Raw genomic sequence first — 15,428 nt, 5'->3', positions numbered from 1 at the left:
CACCAACTTATAAGTGTCGCAAGAGGCCTAAATGACTTTGAATTGAGCCTAGACACCCTTTTACTGCTCGGATTCCATTGCCAATTGGCCCCCCGACCAACTCGTGGTGACCCGCCCTTTCCGACTATGGGTGAAACTCTCGGCCGTCGGCCATTTCACACTGGCCATACAATGTTCGATCGTTTGCAACTTCAAAAAGAGTGTCCCAACAATTAAACAAAAATCATCGGAAAGAAACCAACAACTCAAGTTAGCAATTGCCAAGTCCTTGTGACAATAGGAAATCCCCAAGCAACTTTACAAGCTGTCCAAACCTGTCTAGGGCTGTAATTTCAGAATTTGACCCAATTTCGACAGCATAACGGCTGTATAACCTGTATAGACCAAAAGTACAAGTCCGGGGTGACTTCCCATGCGATTCTGGAGCTTTTCTGTGGGCTGGCAAGAAAACGCAGAGCGCTGTTTTTCACTGTTACAAGCTCTAAAAAGTTCCCAAACACTTGTACAACCACACTCTAGCTTCCCCGAAGCTTCTGTGAAGTTCTGGTGCACTTTAGGAGCAAAACCCTAAACCTGCAATTTTACACAGCAGGCTGTATTTCTCTGTTTTGGGTCGTTTCGGACGAAGCTAACACATCAACACGCTCCCCAAGACCTCCCGCACGCAATGGGACAGTTGCCCTGTGATTTGGAGGAGTTTTCACGTGAGAACACTCTCCAAATCTGCATTCCTTCGCAATGGGGCTGTGCGTATTTGTGCAATTAGCTAATCCGGTTCCTGTTCAGAAGCATCTTGCCTTAGCAAAGGCGCATAAAACCCACACGAATGTACATGATCATTTGAATAACCCAACTAGTTGGGCATTACGATATGTGCAAAGGGGAGAGAGAGATGCGCGAGAGAAAATCGTCGCGCTACATAGAGCAAAGGAGAATGCAAGCTTTCCATTAAAGCTATAAACCTGCACCTACTACTCACACATACGCACTGTAAGTTCACTTACTTGCAAAATCAGCCTTCTCTCTCAAATTGGGCGTCCCCTCTTCATGTTGGAAGTGGTAAAGTCACTTGGAGCCGCCATGTGTCCAGTTTGCCCCTTTTGAGTTAATTCTCTAGTTTCCACTGACTTATAAAGTTATAAGTGACTTGCCGAGTGGCTCAAATTCCATATGGCGCACACAAGCTTCCATATTCATCAGAATTGAGTGCTAATTGGCCCGACGAGTCCCAGACTGACCGACCTAGACTCCTAGACTCCTGATGTGAGAAACCTATTCGGCCGCAGCCGTTTCACACTGGCCATGCAATGTCCACTTGCACCCTTTCAAAGGTTCTGGGGAAAACAAGTAAAAAGAAAATAAATAAAAATATGTAGTACGTATATAAAGAAGGCAACAAGAAAAATACACCTCCTGGTGACAGTGTTGATGCAATATAAAGAAATACCAAAAGGGGCGCCAAGGTTTAGAGCCAATACTCTCTGGGGTAAAATTCCACCAGTCGGTGTCGCGTGTCGTCTCTCTCTCTCTCTCAAACTGCTAAAAGTTTGTTCAGTCTGTTCTTTTATATTGGCACGTGGTGCCCATCTTGTGACCGTGGTATCAGAGCATCAGGCGTGTGCTTTTCTGAAAGCATACTGGCCCAAAATAAGAGCAGATAGAGCAAACCAGAGACTATTGGAATTTTATTTGTAGTATCTTCGGGTCGCGACCCCTGGACTTATTAGCCACTCCCACCCTTACTTCATCGCGCATCGGGCGCGCTCCTGTCTTCATCGCTCTGTCTTATAGGGCATAAGCCATAAAGAACCCAAGACATGGAATTCATGGATTCGGCAGAATATTTGCAGATTCTGCTCCTCGACATTCTTTCGCGGCATCCTCAGCAGAAGCTTCCGTGCTGCAAAGTTTTCAACAAATTTTGAACTATATGTTACCCCCTCTGATGCCCCAGGTGGTACCTCCTCCTCCGGCATCAGAAAGTAGAAGAGCTTCCAACTAGCAACCTTCTCAACCATTCGATCGGGGGAGTTTTCAGGAATATGGTGCATCCATCTGACCCTGATCCAGTGCAACCGCCTTTGCCACCTCCATTGCCCCCACCTCCACCACCCCCATCGCCACCAAGCTACAATGGTTGGAGCCCATATGGATACCCTTATTATCCATACCCGGGATATGCGCCTAACCAACCCAAAGATTTCAAAGATGGCGGCACGATAGTCAAATTTTTCACTTTTTCCCAGGGTGAAAGATCGCAAGAAAGCATTGGAGTTCCTACAGCAATTCGACAACATCTATGCTTTAAGGAACTATATAGAAGAATCCAAGATTTCTGGAGCAGCGGGATTTCTTAAAGATAATGCTATGCAATGGTGGAGTTCAATCGCGACACAACCGTATGCTCGAAGGACCTGGCAAGCTTTCAAGACAGTTTTTGCACGTAGTTACATGACTTCTATGTTTGAAGTCCGAATTTGGGTAGAGTGGGGCAACTTGAAAATGCTTGTCACCGAAACCATGGACGAATATAACCAAAGGTTTCTCAACGTGTACCTTTCGGGGTCCTTCTTTAGATCTGTTTCCTTGGAGCCCTTATGCGAGCAATACACCATTGGACTGCCATCACCATTGCAGGAATATTGTCTATCCAAGCAAGTCTCCACCATGCAAGAACTTATGGACCATGCCTCGGTCGGCTACAAATTGATGAAGGGAAAGCTAGAGTTTACCACAAAAGAATCTCCGACCACTAATCACACCACGCACCAACGATCGACAAAAACCCAGCGCCACCTCTTGCTAAGAGAGCTAGACCCGCTATTGGACTAGTTCTTGATATTTATGGCATACGCCTTGAGAGTACAAATGAATTGTGTCAAGCATATGGCAAAGTCAATGGCTTCAAAGCCCTTATTTTCTTTGACCCCGGAGCTACAGAGAACTTCATCCATCCAAAATTCTTAAACCAGATGCAAAAGCTGAGCTAGCCACAAGGCAAACTCAGAAAGTGGTACCGCTCATTGGTGCTCTTCTAGTGACTATTCAAGATTATCATGCAAAAGCTGATTTTCATGAAGTTTGGCAATTGTGATGTTTTCTTCAGCATGCCTTGACACGACTAGAATGATGCGACTCTCCATGTTCGGAAGCGAACCATCATTGTGATGCAGAAGGACAAGCCAGTCGTCCTCAAAGTTCGGTTGTCCGAACAAAACCTCAAATGAACTTTCTCTATTTGTTTTTCTTTATAGCTAGAAAGTATTGTTTGAAAATTTGTTTGAAATGGATGGTATCTGTTTTGAACTTGTCTTGGTGCCGATTTGAAATGTCTGACTCTGGTTTTAATACTGGTTTCAATGATTGGTAATTTTACTCTCGGGTGGAGTAGTGAGAAATGATGTTTGGAAAGTGTTGCTTTTACTCATGGTCCGGACCCTTGTGGTTATTTACGGGGGGAGTATTGTTGTTGTGACTCCCGGTCCGGACCTGGATGGTTATGTGGGAGGAGTATTAAGAAGTCTGAGCAGTGGTTACTCTCAGCATCTCCAAACGACGCAGGCTGCGGTCTGGGGGGCGTTTGGTTGTAAAAGGCCTCTATATCTCTCGGCTCAGACCTTTTTAGGTTATGCAGGAGGAGTGATGAGGGAGTCATTGAATATCTCCCGGCTCGGACCTTGTTAGGTTATGCGGGAGGAGTGTTCATCGGTGGCTTTATGTTACAAGACATGTTTCTATGTCTTGTAACATGCATATGTGAGCATTTGTGTTGCATTGTGATGTGACAACCACTGAATATTCCTTATTGGATGAGATTGCCTGGGTATGTAATTTTAGTGCATCAAGACACCCGTGGAAGATCAGTGTGGTCTGGGTGTGATGGCTAATTTTAGTACGCCGGAATATCAAGAGTTCCGATCTGGACGAAAGGAGAAGCCAACTCCTTGATCAAAAGAGCCAAAACGAGAAGCCAACTCCTTGATTAAAAGAGCTGAAAGGAGAAGCTAACACCTTAACAAAAAGAGCAAATTGGTTGTCCCTCGGAATGACCCTCAGAAATTTTTGAGCTAACTTGAGTTGTGTAGCAGGGCTACAGTGTCACTTCACAGGATAGACAGTTGGACAGTTGGTTACAGTTGGTCTGGTTCACACTGGACAGACCCTGTGGGCTGGGGAGTGACACGTGGCAGTGCAGTACCGACGGTGGTCTAGTGGACATCGTGGCCAGGTCACCACATGGCTGACATTTATGAGCCGTTGGTGGCCCTTTATGGTGTTACATATGAGTAGTAGCGGTGGGTCATCAGATTATCTTCTTCACCTTTGGTCAAGCATCGTCCTCTAGAGCAGTGAGTCTATTCACAGGGCACATCTTCACCATCCCTACACATCTGAGCCTCGACACCCCCATTGTTCCTGTGAGTCCTGGGTTGGAGCTGAGTGTGCTGCCACGCCAGAGTCTGTATCAGTCTTTGAGATAGTCGAGTCATATGTTTTGGTCTGCTGTTGTGTCTTTGTGAGCTCTGTTGACGTCTATTGTTTCCTTTCTTTTCAGTCTGGGTGAGGGAGATTCAGTCTGTTTGAGTGAGATTGTCACGCACATTGCACTGAGGACCACCCATTGTAGAGAGCACGACACATTATCCGCGCTACAGGTGCTCTCATTTTGGCGATCACGGTGGGACCTCAAAGGAAGTCTCACTCTTGTGGAGATACAAATTGTGAAGCTAATCGGTTGTTACCCGGCTCCTCACACTTGCTTACAGTGGGTTGCTAGTCTATTGGTCTGGTCCTCTCTCGCCCTGGTCCAACCAGTCCTCGTCACCGTCTCTGGTCCTCGTCTCTCGTCCTGGTCTAGTCTCTGGTCCTCGTCTAGTCCCTAGTCTCTGGTCCTCGTCTCTCGTCTTGGTCTAGTCCCTAGTCCTGGTCCAGTCCTTCTCGCCTTGGTACAGTTCTCCTCGTCTTGGTCCAGCTAGGTGGTCTAATCATTGGTGGTCCTGGACCAGGTGGTCTGGTCATTATCCTCACTTGTCCTAGTCTAGACCTTTGTTGTTCAGCCCACAGTGAAGGGCCCTTTTTTGCCAAAGTTGGTTGGATTGGTGGTCACTGCATGACACATACAAGGCTGTCAGTTGAGCGTCAAAGCGCACTACTGAGCCCTCTGAAGTACTATCACAGAAGACGACCTTTGACACCTTGTAGAAGTCCATCAACCTCATCACCTATACCTACACATACAACATCACCCATTCCTTCATCCGGTTCCGCATCTTCTCGATCACCTTCTCCAGTAAAGCTCTCTCCTATTCTGCTATAGCAGGCTATTGTGCAATAGGCTACACAAGGGGCCATGGAGCCGTTAGCTAGTGTTTTGGCCAAGGTAAATATCAAGTTCCCTACCTTCAAAGGACTTTCTTCGGAAGATGCTGACGACCATGCACGGAGGTTCGTATCTCTTTGTAGAGGACGTGGTCTTAACAGAGAAGATGCTTATCTGGTACTTTTTCCATCCACCTTGGACGGCTTAGCAGACAAATGGTACAGCCAGTTTGCAGAGAACCATTTTTCAACTTGGGCAGCCTTAAGATAGCAGTTCTGTGCAGCTTTCAGGCCTGGTGACTACTAGGAGAAGGTGTTGGATGAGTTGGCCAACATGGTGCTCAAGGCAGAGGAGACTTTTGCAGAGCTTATGACTAAAACTAAGTCGCTGGTGGCCAAGCTCCCCCAACAACCCGGTGAATTCATGGTTAAAAAGTGGGTGGAGAAGGCGCTTCCCAAAACTTCTCATGAGAGAGTCTCCAACCCGACGCCACTCTCGAGGAGTTCATCGCAGCTGCTACTAGGATAGAGGGGGCTAGGAAGCTGTTCAGCAACTCCCTTCCCATAGAAACTCCTTCTTGGTTTTCAAAAAGTAGTCCTGCTGATCCATTGACTTCCTTGCGTAGGGAACTTGAAGCCCTAAAACTTCAACGCGCTCTTCAAGAGGAGACATCAACTCCATTCAGACAAGAAAAGTCCCTACATCACGAGGCTTTGGATCAAATCAAGAGAGAGCTAGAAGAGCTTCGGGTGAGCAGGAGACTAAGGCTATGGTATGGTGCAGCTCATGCCACTCTCCAGGACACCCTCCACAGGACTGTCCCCTTCGGGTTTACTGCCATTTCTGCGAAAAGTCGGGGCATGAAGACAAGGATTGCTACTACCTCAAGGGGTTGCGACAAATACAGCAAAGTCTTGGTCCTAGTTTTCAACAAGGGCAAGCACCTGCATCCAACATGGTCTCTCCATGTGGCCATCCACACCACATGCCACCTTTATTGTCAGCCCCTCCAATGCAAGGTATGCAGAGCACTTTTCCCTCTCAGAGCTTTTATCACACCCATGCTCCCTCATCACCTCAAAGCTTCTATGTCTCCACCTCAAACTCAATGCACCAGGAGCAAGGACCACCTCGCCCTTCGGCTCGCCCTTTGAATCGGCCCATTTTGTGCTACAGATGCGGGGAATATGGGCATTATCAAAGCAAATGCCCCTCACCAAAAGGGTCCCCTCCTTGCCGTCATTGCCCTGAAACGAAGGATCACTACAGTAAGGATTGCCCTAAACTTCGTGCATCCACGGCTTCGAACTCAAGTCAAAGCCAGAATGAGTTTGCCTTTCCCAAGCTCAACTGGATAGCAGTGAGCACTCTTTCTCAACCGCCCTCTTCTACCCACGTGGTTACCCCTCAAAATAAGCCGCCGCAGTTGGTAGAGGAGCCATCAGGCGACCTCACCCGGGCCCAGAGAGCCGCTCTCGGTCTTAGCATTCCATCAAGTTCAACTCCCCCACACATCGTCACACCAGTGGATACCCTGCCTGCAGCTGTTAACAAGCCATCCCCTAGTGCCATGAAAGAATCCAAATCTTTGCTCTCAGATATTGATGAAGCTTTCTTTGAAGCAGTTTCCGATCTACAGAAGATCAAAGTACCAAAGGAACAACAATAGGTAGAAAAAGCGAAGCGTACAGCAGAGACAGTCTTGAAGAACACTTTCCAACAAGTGTCCCTCTATGACATGTTGCGGCTAGATGCGAGTTTCAGAAGTGACACCCTTGCAGTTATTCAGTCACTTTACCCTGGAGCAGGTCCTAGTGGCGGGCACCTCCCAGTGCGACTGTCAGAGTCCTATATGATATCCAATCCTGCTGCTCCACTCACGGATTATAGAAGCCTTCGCCTGACAGTGTCCGTTTTGGGTCGGCATTCTCAGGAGTGATAGTGGATGGTGGATCTGGCATCAACCTGATGCCCGAGTTCACTATGTTAGCTCTAGGTCTACAACCTACTCGACCTGCTCCCTTCACAGTTACATTGGCCGATCAACGAACAGTATACCCAGTGGGCATCGTGGACAATGTGCCTCTGTAGGTACAAAACTTTACTTTTAACTTGGATTTTGTGGTGGTTCGTCCTTCCCAAGTTGAGGGCGGATTTCCCTTGCTTATTGGAAGACCATGGCTCCGACACACTAAAGCACTCCACAATTGGGGAAACGATGCAATGTGGATACATACTTCTGGCTCCCCGATGCAACCAATTCTCTTAGAAGGAGGTATGGATCCCGTGGTGCAGCAAGTTTCTTTGTCAATGGAAACCAATCCTGAACATGAACAGCCTACTCCACCTGACGGGTCGGATGAGGATCTGTTGGAATGGTTGGATGCTACCAAGTCTATGCCTTGTTATGGAGTGTCTATTCACTGTTTGCCTGAAGGTACACCCTTTTCAAATGTTTCCCTAGTTACGAAACTTAATGAGCCACCTGAGCCTTTGAAGAAGCAGAGAAGCAGAAAGAAATCTCCTCTACAGGAGTTCACTCCCCCTCAAACATCAACCCCTTTGGTGTCTCTTTCTTCTTCGACCAGAAGAAAGCTCTCCTCTGTGTCTAGCAAACTCCATTCTCAGAGCCCATCCTGCAAGATGAATTCCAAGATCTTGATAGGTGTCTTGCTCATGATAGCGGTCTGCTCCTTACTTGTACCTATCCACCCTTACCCCCTCGACCTTACCCACAATCAGAATGCCCACATCCTTCGGGTTCACAGTTGTGGCAAAGAGATCATCAAGAGCGTTGAACATTGTTGTTCCCATCATCTACATGAGAGTCACCAAAACAATAGAGAGAAGGCACTAATGTTCTCCCCTGGTACTCTAGGCTCCTGCGGCAGGCCCTCCATTGGTGCTGGCTCCTACAAAATCCTCCCTTGGTGCAGGTTCCTGCATTCTGTTGTTCAGCAGATGGAATTGTCGCGACCGCTTGTCTACCCCTAGCCCTCTCCCTACCTTCCTCGCCCTCGCCCTCGCCCTCGCCCTCGCCGCCCTCAACCTCCCACCTACCCCTCGCCCTAGCCCCCCTACCAACCCCTCGCCCTAGCCCCCCTACCTACCCCTCGCCCTCGCCCTCCCCCTCCCACCTACCTACCCCCTCGCCCTAGCCCCCCTACCTACCCCCTCACCCTCGCCCTAGCCCCTCTACCTACCCCCTCGCCCCTTCCCACTCACCCTCGCCCTACCCTCACCCCTTCGCCCTCGCCCTAGCCCCTCTACCTACCCCTCACCCCCTCGCCCCTACCCACTCGCCCTCGCCCTACCCTCACCCCCTCGCCCTCGCCCTAGTTCCCCTCGCCCCTAGTCCCTCCCCCTCATCCCCTCGCCCTCCCCTTACCCACCCCTTCTCGCCCCTAACCAGTCCCCCACTCACCCTCGCCCCTACCCTCCCCCTCACCCCCTCGCCCTAGTCCACCCCCTCCCCCTCGCCCTCGCCCCCACCCCCTCAACCTAGTCCCTCCCCCTTCCCTCGCCCCTACCCCCTACTCAGCCCTCCCTACCCTCGCCCCTACCCACCCCTCACCCCTCGCCCCTACCCACCCCAGCTTGCCCTCGTCTCTACCCAGCACCCTACCCTCGCCCCTACCCACCCCCTTCACCCTCGCCCCTACCCTCCCCCTCCCTTCCACTCGCCCCTACCCACCCCCTCGCCCCTACCCTCTCCCTCCCTTGCCCTCGCCCTAACCAACCCTCCTCGCGAAAACTAGAGATTGATGTCAGCATGGACAGATATGCTGCAGGCAAGGCACCTGCCTCTATGCTAGCTGCACAAAACATTCCAGCGGCATTGGGTCGAAAAGAAATTGTGGAGGCAACAGTGAATGACATAGATCATAGTAATCTGAAGGTGAGGAGTGGGCACTCAGCGGGGCCCAAAAAGACTGGAGGATCACAAAAGGTAAGCAAACTCGAAAGTTCTGAAATGAAATCACCACAGGTTTCAGTACCATGAATTGGCTTAGACGAATGTCCAATCATGTCGAACCTCTCAGGCTCAGCAAGTTTTTCGCCCAACACCCCGCATGATCAGCTGGCTCTATGCCTTCACTTGGTTGCCATCCTGTTGTTGTGAAGGCCTTTCCGTTCTGCTTTCATGATGGAGCTCAACCCTATAGCTTAACCCTATTTGCGGTGTTACTCGGGCTTATGGTCATCCATCTTTTTGAGAAGAGTATTGTTGGCAAAAGTGTGGCACGTTCATCTGCAACTGCAAGCATGAACCAGGCTATGCAATCATACATACTGGGTTCCTGCCTAGTTAGAAGCTTAAGGCGATTGCAAGGAGTGCAGTGTTTTTTAACTCCACTTTTGAGGTATGTAAGGTCATGGGCCTAACATCTACTTCAAGAAAGATGTACGGATGTAGTACCTAGTGGTTTTCCTTCACAATTTTTTCAGTATTCCTCTCACCGAGACGGTGAGCGGTCTTGTGGCGGGCAACCTGTAGCAGGGCTACAGTGTCACTTCACAAGATAGACAGTTGGACAGTTGGTTACAGTTGGTCTGGTTCACACTGGACAGACCCTGTGGGTTGGGGAGTGACACGTGGCAGTGCAGTACCGACAGTGGTCTAGTGGACATCGTGGCCAGGTCACCACATGGCTGACATTTATGAGCCGTTGGTGGCCCTTTATGGTGTTACATATGAGTAGTAGCGGTGGGTCATCAGATTATCTTCTTCACCTTTGGTCCAGCATCGTCCTCTAGAGCAATGAGTCTATTCACAGGGCACATCTTCACCATCCCTACACATCTGAGCCTCGACACCCCCATTGTACCTGTGAGTCCTGGGCTGGAGTTGAGTGTGCTGCCACGCCAGAGTCTGTATCAGTCTTTGAGATAGTCGAGTCATATGTTCTGGTCTGTTGTTGTGTCTTTGTGAGCTCTGTTGACGTCTATTGTTTACTTTCTGTTCAGTCTGGGTGAGGGAGATTCAGTCTGTTTGAGTGAGATTGTCACGCACATTGCACTAAGGACCACCCACTGTAGAGAGCACGACACATTATCCGCGCTACAAGTTGTTTTGCAAATATGTTGTAATCACGAACGATTTCTCTCTTTCAAGAAGGGGAGATGTCACAAACTGTTGACATGTCAAAGGCGTGAAGAATGGAGCCAACTTACAGATGCCGGCCGAGGGGCCTAAACCCTAAGAAGGACAAGTAACAGAAAAAAAAGTCCTACCAACTTATGGGGATCCCGTCTGATGGGGCCCCAAGTGACATGAGGGATTAAAATAAAGCAGGACCCACACACACGCACCAAGAATTATGTAGAAGCTAATGACGTGGCAGTTGTACGGACGCTCCGGATTTTTCGTTGGCTGAAGACGTGGTAGATTGTACAGATTTTCTCGTTTTGTACCGACTGCTGACGTGGCAGTTGTACGGAATTCCGTGATTTACGTTGCTAGCTTTTTGGCATTGCTGTTGGACCAGAAGCTTTTGAGTTTGAAGGCTTTTCATGTTAATTGCTTTTCATAGGCCAAGGGCCTTTAAATATGTGCTAAGGGCTCATTCTTTGGCATGCTTCCTGGAGAAGGTGTAGAGTCAGGAGTACCGGCTTGTACTGTGTTGATGCAATATAAAGAAATACCGAAAGCGGCGCCAAAGTTCGGGGGCCAATACTCTTTGGGGTGGAATTCCGCCACTCCGTGTCGCGTGTCATCTCTCTCTCTCTCTCTCAGTTCAGTTGTTATTGAAGTGCTAAAAGTCTATTCTGTGATGGATTGCTGAGACAAAAATTTTGCAAATTTCCGATCCTTCGCAATTTTAATCATCTGCTTTGTTGCCTCGTCAACGTGTTGTCGATGTTCCATCTCTTCAAGTTTGGATTGAGTAGGCTGAGGTGGGCCATACTCTTCCTCTATTTGATCATGAGAATCTTCTTCGTGATCTCCTCCCGCATTTGTAGATGCAGGAGAAGTCGACTGATTCCTGTTCGAATTCATAAGTGCCGCAAGAAAAGGATCGGTTTTCCTGGTAGAAGAGAAATCGGTTGCGCTTCGATACCTCTGTAACAAACTTGGACACCCCAAGTCAAGATTCTACCGTGACACAACAGAGATTCACTTCAAAACAGTTCACAAAGACGACACGACCCGGCGTAGTTCCGTGCCCAGAGGTATTGGCCCCAAAGACTGGCGCCCCTTTCGGTATTTCTTTTTATAATAATCTGTGGTCAAAGTACAAAGAGGGCCCGTGGGTCTCACTCTCAGACTCTACGTCCTTATGCTCTTTTAATTTGCTTTGTGTCCCCAAGCCCGCCTCGGCCAATGTCCATAAGTTGGAACACTTGAATATCTTGGGTCATGCCACGTCATCAAGTTGTGACAATTGGGCCTATAAACTAAGAGGATGTTAGCCATTTGTTTTCCCACATCAATTCACTAATCTGGGACTAGGGCCCTACTCCTTGTGCATGAAGGCAAGGAAGTAATGAGGTCAGGTTGCCCTTGAAGTAGAGAGGACCAGCTAGTGCTAAGCATTTAGTTCACCTTCAATGGCACAACATCAATTCACCTCCATACGATGATACCTCACGTTGCTAGGGGAAGAGTGAAAAGAAGGCTCTTGGTCCTTTGCTTTTCTTTTACTGCTGCCCTTCTGCCTACCCGTACTACCCCGCCTTCACCGCTTTCCCCTCCATGCAGGATTGGGATCTTCCAAGAGAAGTATGGGATGGAACAGGTTTCAGTATCATTTCGTACGTCTAGTAGGTTGACTCCTTTTCTCAATGATGGCACACGAGGAGTTAGCAAGCAAAGATGCACCTTGTGCACAAAGTTTGGTAAGCATCTATTGTGTTTATTTGTTTCCTTACCTCTTTGTGTTCTACAACCCCATATAACTTGTTTATCTGACGTCCAGCTCTGAAGATGTTTTTGAATGCAAGCTCTGTGTTAATTTGTACCTTTAAATACTCTGTCCCATCTGATTGGTAGCAAATTGATTTTAACAGTCACAAACGCATCACATCACCTGTGAAAGGAGCTTCATGCAAGCATCACCAGGTCGGTACTATAGCCCTAGACTCTCTTCTCTTAATCTACTTCAAGAACCGACCTTGTTTGTTTTGGTTAGTGTTTTGACTACAAGACATTCATGGAGATCAATTCAAGAAGACCATCATGGCGCTGCCCATATTGCAATCGAAATGTCAGCTTTCCTGATCTCCGACTTGATCTTCAGATGTTGAAGGTGTGAAAAGTTTACAATTGTCTTCCGGATGCATATATGTCAGAATTCATCTTACTATATTGTGCAGATCTTGAAGGAAAGTGAGGATACTGCGGTAGATGTGATGGTTGCAGAAGATGGGTCTTGGAAAATGTTATGCAATGAAGTAACGCAGACCTCAAATAACCCAAAAAAGGATGGAAGCTCACCAAATAATTCAGGGGACACTTCTGCTGAAGAAGGGGAAATTCGCCTAGACAAAAACAATCATAACTATATCGAATTGTCAGATAGAGAGGACGAAGACATGCAAAATCAAGAGAGTGCTCGGCAGTCCTTTGCTGGAGTCACTTTGGGTGGTAGTAGGGCAGGGCAAGTGTCGGAGGACAGAAAGCCTGATGTTCGAGAAATCAACCTAGCCATGGGAGCAGCTCCAGCTCCAGGTGGACAGGTCAGTCATTGTTTTTAAGTAGCCAAGATCATGTTTCTCTTACAGTATTAGTTTCTCAACCCTTTTTTCTTTTGTAATGTGCTAATTGAAACGAAAACAGCCGGAAACAGCTCGGGATGGGTTGTTGGCTTCCACTTCTGGTGAACAGCTGCCAGCAGTTCCTCAGAGTACAAATTTCACGTTGCAGCCATCAGGAAATGAAGGAGGCCTTAGTGCTGCAGAGGGTCTTGCTGATAGGCAAGTAAACAGAGAGATAAGTAGATCACCAATTGCCATACAGGCCTTGCCTGCTCAAACAGGAACCACTAATTCCAGTCTTCGAGTTCGGCCTCGCTCTGGCTCTCAGCCTAATTCTCCCGCCCATCCAAGTGGCGGAGTTTATTCAGCCGTTGCTAGTAGTCAGCTGGCCACCAATCAGAGGCCCCTTCAAGTACAGCTTCCTAGTTTTGTTGGTATTCAGGATGGTCAAGTGCTGCTAAATACAGGACAACCTCAGCAGCTCCAAATAGAGGTGCCAGAACTGCTGACCAACCCTCAGTCATTGCAGGTATCTTCGATTCTGATATTCATGTCATGTTTCATAAGATACTATAGTTTAAAGAGAGGAGAGTGACAGGTTTCTGGTACATGAGGTATTACTAGTACTGCTTTGGGTAGATTAATTACAATCCCAGTGAGGCGTCAAAAACCTTCAAAGAAGAACCTATAATCCAGAAGTCAAAATGGCCTCACAGTAGTCTCAATTCTAGTCAGACGAATAAGCTGAAACTTGGCAGGTGATGGACAAGATACATGAATGATGAAGTTTCCCTTGCATCTTTATTTCAGGGAACAGCATTGAAACTTTCTCCTTATTTTTACTAATAGCATCCATCATCTTGTGCTGACGTGGGTAGTTGGGCATTGACGGATGGTGAATTAGGTTGTCATGAAAACCCTCGAGAAAAGGTCCCCGGGATCTTCTTCTTGTGCGTATGGTGCTGCAATGCCCCATTAAAACTCTGAATCTGTGCTTTATGCTCAAGTTCAATCATGTCAGCTAGGCAATTAGAGAATGTCCTTCCGAGAGAAAGGACTGCAATAAACTGTGTCTCTTGATACGGGTGCTGCTCTGCATTCTTAATATATAAGGTGCAGTTTGCATAAGCTGTCTGTATCTTTCTTCTTCTCGAACTTATGTCCTCTTTTTGTTTGCAGGGTGCAGAGTTGCGTGAATACAGGCAGAGAGTTGGTCAGCATGCGCATCAACAACGCGCAGTTACCTCTCAAACATTTGCCACTCAGCCTGTGCAGCAGCCATCTCCTAGAGCTTCTAGGGACCATCCTTATTATCCAGGAGCCAGAAATGTGAATCAGGTAAGGACCGATCGTCAAACATCTCTTCAGCAATCGGTCTGGCCAGATTCTCCGTCTTTGATTGATCCCAACCAGTTTTGGCAACAAGTTCGGTTAGTACAACCTACACAGCAGCAATTACAAAGTCATGTGAGCATTGGCTCGAACATAGGCCGAGAAGAATTTATTAGTCCAGGGCTACCTAGTATAGCAGAGGGTGTACCTATGTTCAATCAAACAGTCGGCGGCTCAGGGGGTGTAGCTAACACATTCAGGAGGCAGACGAGCCAAACAACGCGCCCAGTTCCAGGGCAGTACCTTCAAGCGATTAACAACCCTTTGATTGTTTCCAACTCTGTTCCTGCACGGGATCAAAGATGGCCTTCCTTGGATGGTATAAGTGGGCTTGTTGATGCATCCAACGCACAGGTATCGGATCAAGTGCAACGATCGGCAACAAGAATGAGGGGTAGTATCAATCTGCCTGCTAGTCGGGATATTACAATGGTTTCACCTGCAAATGTTCAGTGGATGCATGGTGGGTCTTCTCAACCTTCTAGATTCTCACCAGGGGTCTCGGTGTCTGGATGGAATAGTGATTCTGTGAGACATACAGATCCTTCCAGAAGTAACCCTGCAACAGGAATGAACCTACAAAGCATACAAACAGCTTCTACACTAGTATCGGACTTTGATAACTGGTTTGACACACAGAATGATCCTTATCTAGCTTATCAGGGACTGGGTGATTTTGGCGATATACGACCTGTCTGATGTAAAGAACGTAAATAGCATGAAAGTTTTCTTGTTCTCTTGTTCCATTGAATGAAAAGCTTGCTATCATGCAGGAATGTCTTGTGACTTGTAAAGGTGAATCGTAAAAGCTCCTGTGCAACGGATGCTACTTTCAGAAAAGCACAAAGAGGACTAGGTAATTGCTACTGATGAGGTGTTTGGGAATTTTGTTTTCATGAGGGATTCAGCTCTAAATTGGGTGAGCTGTATAGGCCCTTGATGTTGTCTTTGCAGACTAGTCAAGTGTTTTCTTAGTTGTAGTGTTGGTCCAGTCAGTACACCTTTGCAGACTAGTGAA

The 15,428-nt window shown here is 47.8% G+C and overlaps 1 protein-coding gene across 2 annotated transcripts in view; it reads left to right on the top strand.

The window, feature by feature from the left end:
• The window catches only part of LOC147429131 (uncharacterized), a 130,903-nt gene extending 115,475 nt beyond the window's left edge, over positions 1–15,428 (top strand). For both annotated transcript variants that reach the window (XM_086495327.1, XM_086495328.1), the window contains 5 exons: positions 12,332–12,383; positions 12,454–12,570; positions 12,638–13,000; positions 13,101–13,547; positions 14,198–15,428. In XM_086495327.1, coding sequence (XP_086351453.1) covers positions 12,332–12,383; positions 12,454–12,570; positions 12,638–13,000; positions 13,101–13,547; positions 14,198–15,109 — 1,891 coding nt within the window. In that variant the 3' untranslated portion in view covers positions 15,110–15,428. The remainder of the gene's footprint in view (positions 1–12,331; positions 12,384–12,453; positions 12,571–12,637; positions 13,001–13,100; positions 13,548–14,197) is intronic.

The sequence above is a fragment of the Adiantum capillus-veneris genome, chromosome 22, assembly GCF_014529385.1.
Source record: "Adiantum capillus-veneris isolate H3 chromosome 22, ASM1452938v2, whole genome shotgun sequence".
Taxonomy (NCBI): domain Eukaryota; kingdom Viridiplantae; phylum Streptophyta; class Polypodiopsida; order Polypodiales; family Pteridaceae; genus Adiantum; species Adiantum capillus-veneris.
The sequence above is the reverse complement of the archived record's forward strand: the minus strand, read 5'-3'. Positions and strand labels throughout refer to the sequence as shown.